Source organism: Rhineura floridana, chromosome 10 (genome assembly GCF_030035675.1).
Source record: "Rhineura floridana isolate rRhiFlo1 chromosome 10, rRhiFlo1.hap2, whole genome shotgun sequence".
Lineage (NCBI taxonomy): Eukaryota > Metazoa > Chordata > Lepidosauria > Squamata > Rhineuridae > Rhineura > Rhineura floridana.
The window spans coordinates 59,876,671-59,897,049 of NC_084489.1; the positions used below are offsets into that span (position 1 = coordinate 59,876,671).

Genomic DNA, 20,379 nt, shown 5'->3' on the forward strand with positions numbered 1-20,379 from the left:
GAGAATGTCTATTTAAGGAAGAGGGAAATGACCCCTTAGAAGGGACCCATTTCTTGGGGGGCGAGCAGCTATCCTCTCACGCCAAGGACACTTCTCCAGGGGGTGGAGGAACGTTATACTGGGCAATCTGATCATCAGGAGCATAGATAGTGAGGTGTGTGATGGGTGTGCAGACCTTGGGGTGATTTGCCTGCCTGGTGCAAAGGCTGCAGATATCACCCATCATTTAGATAGCTTGGTAGATAGTGCTGGGGAGGAGTCAGTGGTCATGGTGCATGTTGGCGCCAATAACAATGGGGAAATGCAGCCGTGAGGTCCTGGAAGCAAAATTTAGGTTGCTAGGTAGGATGCTGAAAGCCAGGACCTCCAAGGTGGCTTTCTCTGAAATGTTATCGGTTCCACGCACAGGGCCAGCCAGCCAGGCACAGCTTTGTAGTTTCAATGAGTAGATGAGATACAGGTGTCTGGAGGAGGGGTTTGGATTCATTAGGCACTGGGGAACATTTTGGGACAAGCCAGACCTGTACAAAAGGGATGGGCTCCACTTGAACCAGAATGGAACCAGATTGCTGGCACTTAAAATCAAAAAATGGCAGAGCAGCTAATTGAGGGGGGAAAGCTGACAGGAGCTGAGGAGGCTCTGGTTCGGAATAAATCTCCCCCTGGGATAAAGACAAAAAAAAGATGAAAATTTAAATGGAATAAGCCTAGAACTAGGCATTGTGAGTGCAGAGGCACAGGGTAGCAATTCAGAAAGGTATAATTACCACAGCCCAAACCAAAAGTGCCAAAGACACTTGAAGAGTGACACTGTATACAAGTGTCTGTATGCTAATGCTAGAAGCCTTTGAGTCAGGAAGGGAGAACTGGAGTGCTTGGTCTTAGAGGACAGCATTGACATAGTGAGCATAACGGAAACTTGGTGAAAAGGAGAAAATCAGTGGGGCAGGGCACAGTTATCCCTGAATATAAACTATATTGGAAGGACAGGGGAGGTTGTATTGGAGGTGGTGTCACTCTATACTTGAAAGAGGGCATTGAATCCAGCAAGCTAGAAACCCCAGAAGAGGCAGGCTCCTCCACAGAATCATTGTGGGTGGTGATACCGCACCCCAAGAGTAACTTAGTTCTGGGGACATTCTGTTGTCCCCTCAATCAAAATGCTGAGGGAAATCTTGAGATGAGAAGTGAAACCAAGGAAGCATCCAAACTAGAAAATGCAGTAATGGGTGACTTCAACTACCCTGACATGGACTAGCTACATATGTGTTCCAGTTACGATAAAGAAGCAAAATTTCTAGATATCCTAAGTGACTATGACCTGGAACAGTTGGTCATGGAACCGACCAGAGGGATGGAGACCCTGATCTTAATCTTAAGTGGCACCTAGGACCTAGTGCAAGATGTAAGTGTTGTCAAGCCAATCGGAAATAGTGAACATAGTGCTATTAAATTAAACATTCATGTAAATAGCCAATTGCCAAGAAAATCCAACACAGTCGCATTTGACTTCAAAAGAGGGAACTTCTCAAAAATGAGAGGATTGGTAAAAAGAAAGTTGAAAGACAAAATCCAGAGGGTCAAATCACTCCAAAATACCTGGGAGTTGTTTAAAAACACAATATTAGAAGCTCAACTGTAGTATATACCGCAGATCAGGAAAGGTACCACCAGGGCCAAAAGGATGCCAGCATGGCCAACGAGCAGAGTCAAAGAAGCTCTTAGAGGCAAGAAGGCTTCCTTCAAAAAATGGAGGTCTTGTCTGAATGAGGAAAATAAACAAGGAATACAAACTGGCAAAACAAATGCAAAAAGACAATAAGGGATGCTAAAAAAGAATTTGAGGAGCACATTGCTAAGAACATAAAAACCAAGAACAAAACATTCTTTAAATGCATTCAAAGCAGGAGACTGTCTAAGGAGGTGATTGGACCCTTGGACGTCAAGGGAGTCAAAGGTGTGTTAAAGCAGTATAAGGATATTGCAGAGAAGCTAAATGAATTTTTTGCATCTATCTTCACAGTAGAGGATATAGGCAGATCCTTGAACCTGAACTAACATTTGCAGAAAGTGAGTCTAAGGAACTAAGGCAAATAATGGTGATGAGACTAAGTTCTAACAGAATAAAAACTGATAAATTTCCGGGGTCCAAATGGCATCCATCTGAGAATTCTCAAACTCATAGAATAGTAGAGTTGGAAGGGGCCTATAAAGCCATCAAGTCCAGCCCCCTGCTCAGTGCAGGAATCCAGCTTAAAGCATACCTGACAGATGGCTGTCCAGATGCCTCTTGAATGTCTCAAGTGTTGGAGAGCCCACCACCTGCCTAGGTAATTGGTTCCATCATTGTACCGCTCAAACAAGTTTTTCCTGATGTTCAGTCGAAATCTGGCATCCTGTAAGTTGAGCCCATTATTTCATGTTCTGCACTCTGGGAAGATCAAGAAGAGATCCCTGCCCTCGTTTGACAACTTTCAGGTACTTGAAGATTGCTATCATATCTCCCCTCAGTCTTCTCTTCTCAAGGCTAAACATGCTCAGTTCTTTCAGTGTCTCCTCATAGGGCTTTGTTTCCAGTCCCCTTGTTGCCCTGTTATGAACCTGTTCCAGTTTGTCTCCATCCTTCTTAAAGTGTGATGTCTGAAGCACTCAAGATGAGGTCTAACTGGTGCTGTTCTCACAGTGTTCAATCCTGTTCTCACAGTGGCCAATCAGAAGCCCACATTTCACATCTTAAATGTGAAATTGCTGATCTTCTACCAAAGATATGTAACTTGTCCCTCAGATCTGCCTCCATACCTGAGGACTGGAAAATTGCCAATGTAATGTTGATCTTTAAAAAGGGATCTCGGGGGGGGGGGGGATCCCGGAAATTACAGGCAGGTTAGCTTAACGTCTGTCCTGGGAAAACTGGTAGAAAGTATTATTAAGGGCAAATTAACCAAGCATAGAGAAGAACAAGTCCTGCTGAAGGAGAGCCTGCATGGCTTCTGCAAAGGAAAGTCCTGTCTCACTAACTTATTAGAATTCTTTGAGAGCGTCAACAAGCATATAGATAGAGGGTATCCAGCGGACATTTTGTATTTAGACTTTCAAAAAGCTTTCGACAAGGTACCTCACCAAAGACTACTGAGTAAGCTTAGTAGTCATGGAATAAGAGGAGAGGTCCTCTTGTGGATAAGGAATTGGTTAAGAAGCAGAAAGCAGAGAGTAGGAATAAATGGACAGTTCTCCCAATGGAGGGCTGAAGAAAGTGGAGTCCCTCAAGGATCGGTATTGGGACCTGTGTTTTTTTAATTTGTTCATTAGAACAGCCTTTCCCAACCAGTGTGCCTCCAGATGTTGTTGGACCACAATTCCCATCTTTCCTGACCATTGGCAATGCTGGCTGAGGCTGATGGGAGTTGTGGTCCAACAACATCTGGAGGCACACTGGCTGGGAAAGGCTGATCTAGAATTATTTATTATTATTTATTTAATTTATATCCCGCCCTTCCTCCCAGCAGGAGTCCAGGGCGGCAAACAAAGCACGAAAACACTTTAAAACATCATAAAAACCGATCTTAAAGTACATTAAAAGAATTAGGTGTGAGCAGTGAGGTGGCCAAGTTTGCTGATGATACAAAATTGTTCAGAGTTGTTAAAACAAAAAGGGATTACGAGGCGCTCAAAAGGACCACTCCAAACTGAGTGAATGGGCAGTAAAATGGCAAATGAAATTCAATGTAAACAAGTTAAAGTTATGCATAGTGGAGCAAAGAAATCTTAATTTCACATACACTCTCATGGGGTTTGAACTACTGGTGACTGACCAGGAATGATACCTTGGGGGGTAGTGGATAGCTCGATGAAGATGTTGAAGATACTTCATGCAGCAGCCGTGAAAAAGGCAAATTCCATGCTAGGGATCATTAGGAACGTTATTGAAAATAAAACTGCTAATATCGGCCCCCGAACTATGGAATGGTCTCCCCGAGGAGGTGCGCCTGGCGCCGACACTATCATCTTTTCGGCGCCAGGTTAAAACCTTTCTCTTCTCTGAGGCATTTTAATTCCTGTTAATTGTAAATTATTATATTTTGATTTTAGACTGTACAGTTTTGTGTACAGTTTTGTGTTATTTTTATTGTATTTTTAATGTTCACCGCCCAGAGAGCTGTTGCTAGTCGGGCGGTATATAAGCTTAATTAAATAAATAAATAAATAAATAAATATCATAATGCTGTTGTATAAATCTATGGTGCGGCCGCATTTGGAATACTGTGGATAGTTCTGGTTGTCTCGCCTCAAAAAGGATATTGTAGAGTTGGGAAAGGTTCTGAAAAGGGCAACCAGAATGATCATGGGGTGGAGGAAAGGTTGCAGCATTTGGGGCTTTTTAGTTTCGAGAAAAGGCAAGCCAGAAGCAACATGATAGACGTGTATAAAGTTAGGCATGGCATGGAAAACGTAGGTAGAGAAAAGTTTTTCTCCCTCTCTAAAAACGCTACAGCCCATGAGCATTCAATAAAGCTGAATGTTAGAAGATTCGGGACAGACAAAAGAAAGTACTTCATGCAATGTGTAGTTAAATTATAGAATTCGCTCCCACAGGAGGCAGTGTTGGCCACCAACTTGGATGGTTTTAAAAGAAGATTAGACAAATTCATGGAGGAAAAGGCTATCAGTGGCTACTGGCCATGATGACTGTGCTCTTTCACCATAGTCAGAGGCAGCATGCTTCTGAAAACCAGTTGCCTGTAGCCACAGGAGGGGAGAGTGGCTTTTGCACTCAGGTCCTGCTTGTGGGCTTCCCGTGGGCATCTGGTTAGCCACTGTGAGAACAGGATACTGGACTAGATGGACCATTGGCCTGATCCAGCAGGCTCTTCTTATGTTCTTACACACCAAACCTCAACCAGATGTTTCTTTTTAGAATACTTTCTGGCCTCCTAAATTTATGTCAGGCAAATATTGTTTGTGATTTTTTTCTTGTTAGTAGTCTCAGATCCAGGTTTTGGATGTCTTTTGAGTAAGATGCCCCCAGGGCCTCTCCTCCTCACCCCGAGTAGCCTCACTTCCTCCTCATCACTGTTGCTACTGCACATTTGCTTGCCCTGTCCTCCTGTACCCAATCCACACCCTATTGCCCAGAACAAGAGAGTAAAGAGAGGGGAGGCTTGCTGCTTCTGTTACTGCTTGTTTGCTTCCTCAGAGATGACAGGTGAACAAGCAGCCATAGTAAGGAGCAGGCTTAGGAGGCTTCAGAGATTGGGAGTGGACCCCTTACTCTGCGTGGGCCTTCGTAGATGCCTGACAATGCTAACCTCTGATGTCATCCCAATAAAACATCTGCCTTACACCCCTTGTCCATTGATGTTGACCTCCTAGAGACTGCAGTGAATAAAAAAGAATGTCAGGGGCACAAGGCAGGGGTTTTATTGCCCTAAATATGTGACCCCAAATAACTGTCTGTCTTAAAATAATTTGGGATTACTGGCAGCTACGTGGAGTGCAAGACAACATCTAAAATCTACAAAGAATTACTGGGAGATTTGCCAAGCACATTTATGCCCTTGGAATTGCAGAGTTCAAAGATGACCTCAAGTTGTGTCTTACATTGCAGCACTGGGGGCCCATCAGTTGATTTTATTGAGGTGATTCACGTTATATTCTGGAATGCAGAAGCTAAATTTATCTGAGCTTCTGCAAACAGTTCTGTGCACAGGAGCCCAAAACAACCAAAGTCTCCTGATATTAAAGGAGAAACTTGTTTCTTTGGTACACATGCAGTCTCCTACATCTTTTAGGATATTGAGCAGTGATGTTGCATCATAGAGCAAATTTAAATCTAGAACATCCTAGGAATTTGGCAGTAGTGTAATATTTATTTCACATGATATGTTTAGCAATATATATTATAATCAATGTATATTTATGCTTATATGTAATAGTTTCTCATCAGTGCCTCTTAAGAGTTCTAGGAACTAAATTAAACATATTAAACTCCGCCCCCTCTAATTTTTTATTAAGATTTAAAATTAAGTCTCTGAATCTAAGTAGTCTTTTCTTTGTTATGGATGTAGAGCCAGGCTGCACATAGCAGTTGCTCAGCATGGGGATTGGCATTCTGTGGCAAGTTTTTCCATACACACATGCAGTTGTAGTATAAAGTGGGACCTTTGTTTAAGTGCTGCATCTATTGTGAAGGTTGCATTCATGTGCTATAAGGCTGCACATCCCTTTTGAGTACTGAAGTGTAGTTGGTTCTTTTTCACAAATAATACACAAAGGCACTCTAAGGTGCCACTGGTGTTTTGTACTTTAGGCCTGAGTATGAAAAAGTCAATTGTCAGGCGGTCCTCAGAAAATAAGTTTCAGACTGGTTGCTGCTAGGTTGAATAGATGCAATTGCAAGAGTGAATGGTTGCAACAGAGGGCAAGAGTCTCCTTTCATATCTTTAATCCCTGCATGGAAGAAGGAATTTTGGCAGGTGTGTAGCTTGTAATTTCATAGCACTGCAAGGGTGTGAAGAACTGTCTACTCATTCTATTGACAATATTCTTTTAGAAAACCTAGTATCTTGTTTCAAAGAGTTTTAAAGTGACCAATCTGTTTCAGGAAGAAAGTGTATACAAAGTACGAAAGGGCTGAAGTAGATATTTAATTCCCTCAGTATGAAATTGTAACATATTTGGATTTTAAACAGAAGCTCTACTCTTAGACCAAACATCCTCTGTCTTGCTGTTCTAGACTATCTTGAAAATTTAATCGTTTCCCAAATCTTGCTTGATATGCTTTGCAAAATGAGTCTTTGGTATGACTCCTGATATCATAGAATCATAGAATAGTATGCTCTTGGTCCCTACCACAACCCATTTGAGTTCATTAATGCTGAGTGAGAATGAGTTTGCATCCTAAATTTGTCCTGAAAATTCTCCTGCGTGAATGTTTGGTAATGTGTATTCTCCAGATTATTTGCTGAATATTTGTGATATTAGTTTCATTATCTGACAGTTGAGGATTAGTGGAATGTTACAGTTGTCATATAATGCCTTTTTGACAGTATTTGATAGCTTTGGTGGTATTTAGATATGCTTAATAGCTGTCATGTAATAGTATTGAATAATTTAGAATATTGAGCTAACATATAGTATTTAGTATTTGGTTGAAACTGACATGTAAGCAGCATACAATGCTTGACAATGTGTAATTGCTGATAGCTTATTGTGCCTGCCAAAGCATTCAAGAGATAAAATAAGTAAAGAGTACTTGAATTCATTTGTGAAACGAATAAAGTGACTAAATTTGAAATTTTGTTTTAAAAATGGAAAAATTATTAGTTTTTGAATATTTAAACATACTAATTTCAGCTCTAATCTAGGCATTGTAGAACTCAAAGTAGATTTTCCCCCTTTTTAGCTTTTTCTTTCAACTGTTTTCAGATTATAGTGGCTCACAATTCTGTTGGCCTTATCCTTTTTTCTCTATAGCTCAGTGATAGATTTATGCTCTGCATGCAAAGGGCCTGCCCTGAAACTCTGGAGAGCCACCACCACTCAGTGTGGACAATACTGAGCTGAATGGACCACTGGTCTGACTCTGTGTAAAGCAGTTTAATATCTGCCTAGGACTCATTTATGCTTGTATTCATCTAACTATGGATTAGTATTTGATGACTCAGTCGAACGTGTTAGCCCCTCTTGAAAAGCATTGTCTGGGATAACATACAGTATTTATTTATTTATTGAATTTGTTAATCGCCTATCTGGTTGACCATCCAGCCACTCTAGGCGATGTACAAAGCAAAATGATACAAAAACAACAACAGATCTAAAAAACTAAACAATGAAATAACACCTAACCAGCATTAAAAATAACAAAATACAACCAAACAAAACAATAAGAACAAGGAATCTTCCATGATCTTCTTCTCCAGGTGACCTCAAGGCGACTCCAAGTGCGACGCTGAGTGCGCACTTAGCATCGCATTGTGCGCGCTGGCAAGGCGCGCACCGAGGTGCTGCCTCAGGCAGTCCCTCTTCTTTATATACCTGGAGCAGGGAAGACACAGGATGGCAGAGTTGTGGAGTAATTGGAGCAAGTGGCCACAGCTGCAACAGCATACAGACTCTCTCAAACACAGCATTCTTCCACACACACCGCATACTTCCACACACACACAGTAATGTGAAGGTTCTATTTATGCCACTAGTTGTGATGACCGGCAACAGGCTGGTCATCGCCAGGGTGCTGGATCGTCACTTTGTAGTGGTGAGTGGGCTTCCATGTTCCAATAAACCCTGTGAGCGATGCTGTTGGGAGTCATGTGCTCCCAGCAGCAGAGCCGCCCCTAGGCACCGGGAAGTGGGGCAGTTGCCCCCAGCCCTGTGCTTTGGGGGGGCCCCGTGCTTGGTGGTGTTTTTTTTTCACTTCCCCCCTCCTCAGCCCCTTTGTTGGGGGCTCCGGCACTTTGTTGGGGGCTCCGGTGGCTGCCGTTCCCCTGTTTGGGCTCACACGTCTCCAGTGAGACAAGCCTTGCTGGGAGTCCACGGCCGCGGCTCTCCTTGCAACCATTTCGCCCCTTTGCTGCCAGCTCCGTTACTCTCAGGCGGCGGCACTCATATTTTTAGCGGCCTGACTGGGAGACCGCAGCTGAAAATACGAGCAGCCGCTGCCGTCTGGAGCTTGAGGCTGCAAATAGGAGCTGCATGTAAAAAGTAGCCGCGGCAGCTCCCAGCCGCTAAAATTGCAAGCTGCTGCCACCGCTCAGATTACTTAGCTGTTCTTAGATGTGTTTCATGCTAGCACTGTGCATCACCGTGCTGTATAATCAGTCCATCTCACTTAAAAAGTAAGAAACTGCAACCATTTGTTTCACTATCTTATTATTTGAATACAAATATTTGACTTTCAGTTTGGAGAAAAAGAAATCACAGAAACAAAATGTTTCAAAAAGAACTTTCTGCTGGCTTAGATGTTCTTGCTAAATCTGATGTTTCTAATGCAGTTAATATATCAATAGGAACAAAATTGACACCAGGTTCTTGAAATTCTAGTGACAATTCTATAGGCAAAACTTACCAATATTATGAGATGTGAGGATAAAGCATCACTGTGCTCTACTGAAAAGTATGTGCTACTGAAAAGTATTTTATTTGAATATGGGAAATCCCGGTGCAAACCCCAGCTCAGCCAAGAAATTATACTTTAGCAAAGTCACTTTCTCTTAGCCTTATTCTCACATCTGTCAAAACAGGGGCACCAGTCACTATTTTCTAAAGGGAATAATGAAGATGATATGTACATATTGTCATTACATATATTCGTAAATAAAATCTCTCTATATATATAGAGTGAGTGTGTGTGTGTGTGTGTGTGTGTGTGTGTGTGTGTGTGTGTGTGTGTGTGTGTGTGTGTGTGTGTGTGTGTGTGTGAGAGGGGCCCCCAACTATGCTTTTGCCCCGGGCCCTGCACATGCTAAGGGCGGGCCTGCCCAGCAGGGTCACCCATGGCGGTAAGGTCGAGGGAGAGGAACCAGACAAAGAACGATCCAAGAATGTCCTCAACGGCAGAACAGGCAGAGGATAACAATGTGTATGTTACAACGGCTGTGAAGGTGGATGAAGGCTGCAGCAGATAAAAGACTTCCAATCATAGTGGTACCCATGCCATTGGATCAAAGTCTTTTTCTGTCAATATTGTGTGTTGATCGTCCTGCGCCAATCTCCCCACATAAAACAAATTCACGCACAGGCGTCTTCCAACCAAATTATCTTGGAAGACAATCTTACTCGGCCACGAGTGATCGCCAACAGCTGTATCTTGATACTATAGTCAGTGAATGATGGAAACATGTATATGTGAGCCAGATTATAAAATATCAGAAATGTGAAATTGCTGTGATGTGTCACATCTGAAAGACATGGCTTTTATGGAAATGCTGTCTGCTCTGTGTATCAGCCATTTCCCACTCCAGCTACTGTTCTTTTTCAAGGACCCTTCAGATTCTCTTCTAGGCCTACTCATCCTAATTTGCTTCTCTCCAGATAATTAGTCTCATATCTGGTTCCTTCCTATCACAATACTGTAGCAATTTCTCATATTCCTCTGTTTAAGCCTCTTCAGTGTATGCCCTCCCTGCCTGCAATCTTTCTTGTTGCTTCTTTCAGCTTCTCCCCATCTTCCACAGCTGCTTCACAAATTTCAGGCTGAGGCCTATAGCCAATAATTTATTCTCCAATAATATCTCATCCTGCAATTTGAGCCTAGCTAAGTTTTTTTAAAAGTTAAAATCAACTGGCAGGAGATTGGGAGGGTTTCCTAACTGTACAGACTAAATATCTTATTCACTAATAGGCAAAAAACCTTGCAGTTTAAGAATGTACCTATAGCCAACAGATATTTTTATCAAACTTTAAAAAGCAGGGAAATTGGGCAGCTATAGTGAATGCACCAGGGGAGCAGGAGACCTGACCTCCTCTCTCAGATATTGTACTGCCCTACAAAGTTGTCAAAATGCAAACACCATTTGGGTTGGTCTTTCACAGTCCAATCCACTTCCTGTGTAGCTTGGAAGAATTTGGTATACCACCTTCCCCTGTTCAAAAAAAAAGTATCTTCTAAAATCTTTCTTTTCAATTCAGTAATGAATGCGCATCATACCTAGGGCAGATACACACCATTCACTTAAAGCACATTCAACACGTTTGAAGTACGTGAATCCCACCACAGAATCATAGGAGCTATAGTTTGTTAAGGGTGGTGGGAGCTATAACTGTGAGGGGGAAACTACACTTCCCAGGATTCTTTAGTGGCAGACATGCTTTAAATGTAAGTTGGATGTACTTTAAACATATTATCTGGTTATACTTAATAAATGTTGCCTGCATGTAAATCATTTTAATTAATTTTTTAAAATGGAAGTGAGCCGTAAAGTTTACTGGATGAACATGGGCTACTCACTATGTCTCAGCCTAATCTGCGCCTCAGGATGAAAACAACAGAGGGGAACCATGACCACTCCAAGGAAGGACACACTGAAAATGTAGAGGAAATAATACTGTACAACCATAGTGTGAAATGAGATACTTATCAGGACATAGTATGATGAAATATTTATATAAGCATGACTATCAAATATGTTTATCTTTACAGGTTGTGTAAATAATATTTATACAGCAATCCTATATTTGTTTACTCAGAAGCAAGTCCCAATGTATTCAATGGGGCTTACTCAAACAGAGAAGTGTGCACAGAACTCACCCAACCCAAAATTCAGAATCATGCCACTTTAAACTGTTTTGCAACTGTTTATACTTGTCTTTATGGTTATTGGATTTCAAAGGGATTTATTACTTATTGTGAGCTGCCTTGGTTTTAGTTGGCAAGCCTACCTCACAGGGTTGTTGGAAAGACTCCATATATACACATACACTGGAGATGTAAAAGTACATACACCCCATATAATAATTTAGTGTCAAAACCAGTTGATCATTGCAGAACATTTTTTTAAAAAAATAAATAAAATCAGTATTAATTTCCTACATAATAAATAAAAGTAGTGACACCTAAATCCTGCCCAATTGCTTTAAAAATAGGATTGGTGGGGGAGAGAAAGATGTTCACTATGTTCACTCAAAAGTCCCAATAATTTAAAGCACAATCCTAACCATGTCTACAAAAGTAAGTCCTATTGAATTTAATGGGCTTTACTTCAGGTATGCGGGATTAGCATTGCAGCTTTACTACCAGAAGAGTGAGTATAGGATTAAAGCTTCATATTGGGTAGGTTTTCAAAACATTGCCCTCTTCAACAGCTCAGGAAAATTTAAACTTGTTTGACTTTTCCACACAAGAGGGAAAAAGACTGAAAGCTATATACTTACTTAATTTATGAGATTTTTAGATATGCAGGAAAAACAACCATTTTCTGACCTTGCAATGGGTCTAAGTAATGCCTTGTCAATCACAACCTTGACTTTACTTATTGGCTACAAACCTGAAAGGGCAGCATTACAGCAGCCAGCTATGAGCAAATTTAAGATGAGTTACGGGGCAACAGCTGATGTTTTGGTGTATATCTCATGAACCAGACCACCTAAAAAAAATTTTTTTTTTTAAAGAAATCTGAGAGTCTGGAGATTAAGATGACTCACCTAGAGACCCGGAGAGAACCTCAAATAACCAGAGTCTCCAGTCAAAAAGCAGAGACTTGACAACCCTACTTTTTCCCCTGGTCTGCTGATGGAAGCTTTACCATCAATTGAGCGACATCACTGTATCCACGCATAAAATTTGCTCTGAATTATGATTAGTGTCCAGAACATGGACAAAATACTTTGATTTTTGCATAGCTGTTTCATGAAAGGCTTTCCTTCATTGAGGCTGCAGATTTTGTCATCTGAATCAAAACTTATGAAAAGCCTATTCTCTCAGCACTCCTAAGCAAAATATCAAAGTGAGCCCTACTTTTCAAAAGTGTGTCCATTTTGTAGTAGTGCAGGAGAAAGTAATTAAGCTTGGTCCTTGTTGACTTTTCACTAAACCAGGCCTCTTTACGTTTTATTCCTCTGTGTATAGATTGTAGTTCAAAGTGTTTAGCATGCATAACAAGTTCATCTTTTCTCAGTGTGCTTAGAGATAGGAAATGACACACTGATTCTTGCATATCAGTAAAATTAAAATTGAGTAGAAATTGAGAAGAGAAAAATGTAACTTGACTACTGTAGCCACTCAGTGCTTAGCCACGTAGCCCAGAAAGGACAATGCTTGCAACTGTAAGGATTGCAAGAAAACTGCTCTAATCATGTGAAAATATTGTTATAGACCTATTATAAACACCCCGTTACTAACCCTGATTTATTTCTCAAGCAATTCTCATTTAAAATGATTTATTGATCATTTATCTCATTTTTCTTCCCTGGCTTCACCAGTTGTAAACATTAATTTTATAATAGAGCAATGCATGGTATTTATTATCAAGGAGTTTGTGAAATTAGAAAGAGAAGGAAAATTCTTCTCCTTAAGCTGTGTGCATGGTGGCTTTCCAGTAGTGGAAAGCACTTCTGCTTCCATAAGGCGAGGGGACCCAGTCTTGCCAATTGCCCCTACTTACTGCAGCCTTCAGTGCTGTTTCCCAACCTGTGAGTCATGACGCTTATCCAAGTGGGTTGCAGGCTTTATAAGTAAGGGCACAGCTGCACTATACATTTAAAGCAGTATCAGGCCACTTTAAACAGCCATGACTTCCCTCAAACAATCCTGGGAATTGTAGTTTGTTAAGGTCTCCTCTAGGGTCTCCCACCCCTCAAAAGCTGCTTGTTGTGGGTCACGAGGGACTGCAGTGGGTATGGAGTTCCATCTGCATCTGTGTTGGAATTGCTTTTTAATGTATTTTTTAAACCTTTTTTTCTAAACAATTTTTTAAAATCTTTTTATTTAAGATGTTTTTAAAGCTTTTTTAAAAAAATGTTTTAAATGTTGTTTTGTTTTAATGTATTTTAAGGTCTGCTTTTATGATGTTTTAATGTGTTTTTAGTGCTTTTGTTTGCTGTCCTGGACTCCTGCTGGGAGGAAGGGCGGGATATAAATCAAATAATCAAACAAATAAATAAATGAAATAAAGGCAGGAGCCCTGCCTTGTGTGTGTGGGAGTGCTTTTTGCAAGTGCAAAGCCACCAATAAATCAGTGGTGCTATTCAGGCCAGACATCAGGGCCTACTCTGAGGTTCTGCAGCTTGGGGGTTCGAACATCTACCAAAGACAGCGGCAAATGATGAGGGCAGTGATGGAGTAGCAAACAGTCCCAGTGTCAGCATCTGGCATGGGAATACTGGGTCTGATGCTCATTGCTGCACATCCCTTTTTCTTTCCTTTTAAAAATCTTTGTAAAAAGGTGGGCAGTTGGATGCTATGGAGTGAAGCTCCGTCTTCATTTTCCTTGAAATGCCTCCGTGCACATTGCACATAAATGCATATAACAAAGCCCTGACTTTTTTAAAATGAAAAGCAGCAGCCATTAGAGGCTGCCATGTTGAGTGGAGAAATTGTGGAAGGGAAGGGGTGCTTAACCCTTTGTCTGCTGGCTTTATTTCCACTCATACCCAAGATACCTCCCTTCCATGGGGTTCTAGACAGTACCCTTATGTCTTTAGCTTATGAACATGGAAAAATGAATATGAGCTTCATATTGATGTACATTCCAATACATGGAATATTTGTTCTTTCACCTACATTCTTGCCCCAGAGGGTGAAAACTAGTTCTGTTTCTTCCTCTCAAGTGAAACTCTTAAGGAGCTGGGTTTTTCCTTGGTTACTGCTGTGTTGCTAAGTCTTTCCTTTAACATTCATAGTTCCTGACACCCTGTTATCACTTCATAGATCTCTGTCAGTTTCCTAAATGCATGACCTAAAAATGTCCAGCATATTATTTGATTTTAGTTGGAAAGCAATGCTACTTAGTTATGTTCAAAGTTTGGTTGCTAACCAAGGAGGGCGTTCTTAATATGATACTTGGCACTTTTGCAATGGCTTTTTGCAACATTTAGAGCAGAACAATCATCAATGTATCTTTAATGAGAATGGTCAATTCCCAGAGCAAGACCAATTCATTTGAATGTATCCTTTCTCTTGTGTATGTCCTCATGGAATGACTTTGTGTCAAAGTTTGTTAGACTAAAGTCAGAATATTTCCGTCTAATATTTGAAACATTGCCACATACTTTTTTCTGAAGGTGTCTACTTTTTCTCGATACTTTGCAATCTGCATACCATCCCTATCAGCCTCCTGATGCTATAAGAGTAATGAGGCAGTTGTGGTCTGGTTGCCCATTTCCTCCCTCGCTTGCTATTGGAAGCTGGACACCACGTGTGGTATGCAGCTGGTGAGAACAGACTGATGGGAACATGTGGTGAAATAAAGATACCTGATTTCCAGCAGTGGTAAACAATAAATTTCTTGATCAATAAGCATCTGAATAAATGCTTCAGAAAGCATTTATCCTGAAGTAGCTATATTGAAACATAAAGATCTGTTTTAGACCAAGTGGTTTCAGGAGGACTGGAACTGCTAAAATGCCATAGAAAAGCTTTATTTTCAGATACTGGCTTTTCAGTGTGAATTGGAGTAAAGGAATGGCAGTGGGAAAGGGTTCCTTAACTCATTTCACTATTTCTATTCCCCCCCCCAAATTCACCCTAGTTGGAAGAACATCAGCTGGGGGGATTTTGAGCAGGGAAGTGGCCAGAAGGAAACAGATCAGCAACCCTTCCCCCTGCCATGCCTGTGATTAGACTCACACCACTTCAGGGTATTTTTTGTTTTTAAAAGTTCAGAAAAAGATTCACTTCCCATCACATTTTATATTTAGTTTGGACCTTGGGAAATGCAAGCATGAGACAACTTTTACATTTTAATTTTGTGTGTGACAATTGTTGCCATGAATCACAGTATTTATCACGAATATTTTCTCCTTCAGCTATAGCTACTGTCATAATGTTTTTGCTAGGTTGGTGTGTAGCCTTTTAACTTACATTCTTCAAGTTTTGGTTTTTCTCTCTGCAGATAATACTTCTTTGTGTAAGGAGAGATGCCATACTTGTAATGAAAGCCATGTTCCAGATAAAGAGCACTTCAGTAATGCATCCAGTATCCCTTTCAATGCTACACATAGAGGATTCTGTTGTAAGATTTGTTGACTATAACTTTTTATTAAATTAAATTAAATTTATTTATTTATTTATAAAACTGGGGAGAAATAGAATTTATTATTTAACTCTATAATAGTTCTTTGACATGATCAGGGCCTTCTGAACTGACAAGGATGCCCTCTGTAAACTCTCTGAAGTGATGGGTGACTTCTGTAAACAGCACCTGAGGTATACAAAATCTTGGCACGGAAGTCAAGATATTTAAAATGTGAAAGAAGAAGAACCATAAAGAAAGAGGAAAAGCAGAAATGGTTGGTGTAAAACGAAGGAGTTGTATGTGAACTATTTAGACCTTGGTGTTGCTTCTTTTATGTTACAACAATGTATACTCTGTTGTGATACAGAATCATAGAATTGCAGAATTGGCAGGGCCTATAAGGCCATCAAGTCCAACCGCCTGCTGAGTGCATGGGCTTCCAGCAATATCCTACCCAAGAAGCTGATCAGACATCTGCTTCACTTCAGTAATTCTGTGCTCCAAGACTATTTAATGCCTCTAGTACTGGATTTCTTAACTTCATCTTCTCTGCTATCCTGGCTCAAGTGGGGAAGGAAAATTGAGAGACAAAATAGACAGTCCAAGTTGAAGAAGTTAATTTACTTTCCTCTACTTTTGTCGAAGTGTTGACTAAGGGTGGAATTTTCTAAAAATGTCAATGTCAAACTTTTCTGCACAGGTTTTTCCCCTAATTTCTGTATTAATCTCAACAAGAAGTGAGTCTCTCTGCCTGCAGCAGTGCTGCTAAAATTACAATTCTTGCATGTTCTACACATTATTATGCTTATGATATCATACGGTGTTACAGTTTACCTTCTTTAAGAGAAGTCCAGCAACCTAGATTCCTTCAGAACTCTAAGTCGGCCTCAGGGTTTTAGAGACCTGGTGAGGCCGTTACCCCTACAGGAGGTCCCAGTCTCTTTTCGTCATCAGGAACTTACATTTCAAATAATATTGGCTGATCACTTTGTTTAATTGTACAATCAATTTATAATTTAATTAGACAGTTCTAAAGTTTACTTTCTTATTCTCCTCCCTTCGTTCCTTCTACAGAGCTGTGGAATTCTGTCACTCACAGTCTCTGCCTGATTTCTTTCACCTCAGAGTCCAGAATACTTATCTCCTATGTTTAGCTTTCCTTCCCTGGGGTGGTAAAGGCTTCCAGATACTAGCCTTTGTAGGCTGTGGAGCTTCCCAGTTATATGGCTGCTGTTCTGCTTCTTGCTGTTTGCCTGAATCTTTTATCTATTGATAAGGGTGGGGATGACCCTCCCATCCCCATCCTGTCACCATCAGTAGTCGCCAGTGAGGCTGTGGGGTGGGGCTGTGTTGCTCTGCTGACTTCCCAATATTGTGTGTCGCTGCCAGTTACTGAGAGGGGTGGGACATGGCAGCTTGGAGCTTGGCATGGTGTGGCGCTGTAGCAGAACCAATCCAATGCTCCCAAGCCACCAGCCACTACCAGTTACCACTCCAGCCAATTTCCAGCTCAGCTCTGTTTGTGCTTGGCTATGATGAGGCCAGAGAGGGCTGAAGACAGAAGACACCTGTCGACAGCTCCTTACACAGTTATATTTTACACACATACACTCCAGGTTTCCTAAAATAACCAGAACATAAACAGATGCCTATAACAATAAATATAACTGTATAAAATTACAATTTTTATATACCTATAAAATTATCCTGCAGTACAATATGAAGCTTGACTCTTTTATATGTATATTACTTGTATTTTTGTGCATAGTTTTGCTTTTTAAAAAAACCCTGATGACAGCCTCTAAAAAAACAACCCTGAGCAAATACAAGGAGCTCAGACATAAGTGGGCACTGGATCTAAGAGGCAGCCCAATGTGAGCAATGCTCCATTGGGTTAGAACCACCAAATTCTGTGCATAAATCCTTTTAAAATAGATCTTTTATCCATCCCTGATGTCAAAAACTAATTGTTACTTGTTCATATTAGCCATCTGTTTTCCTGCTTATGTTATCTTAGCCTCTTCTTAGACCTGACATGAGTTCTTTCTCATCTGATTGGCTGCAGTCATGGAAAGGGTAAAAAGACTGTACTGCTATTTATCTTATGGCAAGAATTCTTATTTGAGGGCTCCTCCAGATGGCTGTTTATTCATCCTGATTTGCTTGCACAAAGTTTACAGTGTTTAGTCTATATCAGCAGGGCCGGATTATCCATTAGGCTTAGTAGGCTGAAGCCTAGGGGCCCAGAGCTCTTGGGGGCCTGTGCATAAGCTAAAAAAATTATTGCGGGACAAGAGCTTCCGAACTGCCCGCCATCCCCCCGCTTCACTTACCTTTTTCTCCGCTGTTTTTTGCAGTTTGCCATCAGTCAAGATGGCAGCCAAGGTTTTCCTAAGGGGCTGAAGCCTCTGCCACCATCTTGGTTGATGGCACGCATCCATTCTACACGCACGCATTGCTGCCATCAACCAAGATGGCGGCAGAGGCTTCAGCCCCTTAGGGAAACCTCGGCCACCATCTTGATTGATGGCAAACCTGCGCAAAAAAAAGTGGAAAGGTAGGGAGAAGGGCCCCCCAAACACCAATCAGCCTAGGGGTCCTCCTCAGCTTAATCCGGCCCTGTATATCTGTCTTTTCTGAGCATTCATTCTGATTTGTTTTCAAGGTGATTATATGACAATGAGCCTTCATCCTTCATACATCGTGCGTCGCTTGCAGGTCATTTGCATATCTTCCCATTAATGATTTGTTCATCCTGCACATATCAGTTCATTTCATCGTTATTTTTCAAACTACAAAATTTGTTGCACTAGGGTGACACTTTAGGTTTGCACAATTAAAGTGGATTAAAGTTCTGGTATGTGCTTGGATCCCATTGAATGTCTTCTATATGCAGGAGGACAAGGAAAAAGAGTATAATGAATTGAACAATGATTTCCCAATAATAAAGGTAGAATATATTCAATTAGCTTAAGAGGTAACAAAACATTGTTTCTTTCATTCAGTTCAGCAGATCTGCAATTTTAAGATTCACATGTGTGACTGGAATTCTGATGAATCTGCAGAACAAGTTTCCTGGGTCCCTGTGAAAGAATTACATGATTGTGGCTTAAAATCCATTCTTCTGAAAGATAGAGACAATGACACTAACGGTAATAAAACTGAATTAAATATTCATTTGTCAGCTGATGTGAAATTTGTGGCAGTTACTTTGCAAATATAAAGAAGAACCTGCATGAATTTAGAATGAAAAACTGCATAGTCACATCCATACCATACTTTTAAAGCATGTGGCTTCCCCCAAATAATTCTGGAAACTGTAGTTTACTCTTCACAGAGCTATAATTCCTAGCACCCTTAAGAAACTACAGTTCACAGGATACTTTGAGGGAAGCCATGTGCTCTAAATATTTTTTAAAGGTATGGTGTGGATGTGACCGTAATTTCTAGAGCCAGATGCACGGAATAGAACCTAGAGAGACCTTCTGCAACTTGGGACTCCTGAGAAGAGCTGCAGCAGTGGCTGAACAGCCTTGGGTTAGCTTTGAAAAGGATATGTGAGTAAGTTTGTTTCCCCCCCCCGTCTGAAAATCCATTGTAGGGGCTTGTCTTGTCCAAACTCCTTGAGTGGAATTCTTGCTCCCTTACTCCTTATTATGCCATAGAGTAATAGCAGCGGGTTGTGGTAGTGTGAAAGGTGGAGGGCTCAAAGTGGAGAGAGGAATTAGCCTCGTAGAATTTGTTTCCCTGACTGATATCCATAATCTTTATATATTTAGGAGCTACTATGATTGGATATGTTTATCATGAAAGAACTTGTGTACCATTATTAAAGTAAATAGCACAGTAACAAACTTTGAACAGATATAGCAGATTAGTAGAGCACATTCTTTACATAGAGACTTTCCTTGGGAAAGTCCTTGGAAAGTCACTGTCAGTCAGAGTAGACAATACCCAGCTATTCAGGTTCAGTGGTCACATTCAGTATAGGAGAGCTTTTATACGTTCATATAAAGTTCAATGTATGACCTTAAAGCAACTGTTTAAGCACTTTAAGGTCCGAGAAGTATAAGATGCATAGAAATGAGATCTTAATAATTTCTGGAAGGTACCCCATAGTATTGAATTAGTTTAGTCTCCCTCTTATAGTTCATACCCAAAGCATTACTTTTCCTTTTGTTTATTCCAAGAATAAATGGATAGCAGAGATCACTTTTATGGCTCAACTGCAAAAAACCTGTCAATGTCACATGCCAATCTCAAAAAAGCCTTGTGCTAAGATTCAAATTGGCAAAGAAAATGGTTGTTTTCCTAATTCTGTTCGAGTCCCCTCCCCCATAAATAGGAAGTACATCATTAAATCACGATGCTATGTCTAGACAACTGTATTCATGAAGCAAATTTTATTCTAGAATATTTGTGAGTCTTTTTTTAATGTACTCATAGATGTAATAAACTTCTTTTTCTGACCTTGACTGATATTTTTCCAGGTGTGTGATTTCTGTTTTCTGTGTTGTTAAACTCTTGAGTTTTATAGCACTTGTGCTAGTGGGAACTTTATTGAAATGAATGTTATACATCAAAGGAGTCCTTGGACTGAAGAAGTGAATGGCAGCCACTTGCTGATGTAATTATCCTAACATTAAGAGATCTATTACCTGTTTATAGTATTTTCCATGTCTTTGTTCTCCTGCTGTTATAATTGGTATTT

General features: G+C 40.6%; 1 protein-coding gene across 3 annotated transcripts in view; it reads left to right on the top strand.

Moving 5' to 3' along the window:
- Positions 1-20,129, top strand: part of LOC133365142 (MAM and LDL-receptor class A domain-containing protein 1-like) — a 37,309-nt gene extending 17,180 nt beyond the window's left edge. For all 3 annotated transcript variants that reach the window (XM_061586594.1, XM_061586596.1, XM_061586595.1), the window contains 2 exons: positions 15,546-15,665; positions 18,674-20,129. In XM_061586594.1, the coding sequence (XP_061442578.1) occupies positions 15,546-15,665; positions 18,674-18,891 (338 nt within the window). In that variant the 3' untranslated portion in view covers positions 18,892-20,129. The remainder of the gene's footprint in view (positions 1-15,545; positions 15,666-18,673) is intronic.
- Positions 20,130-20,379: the final 250 nt, after the last annotated feature.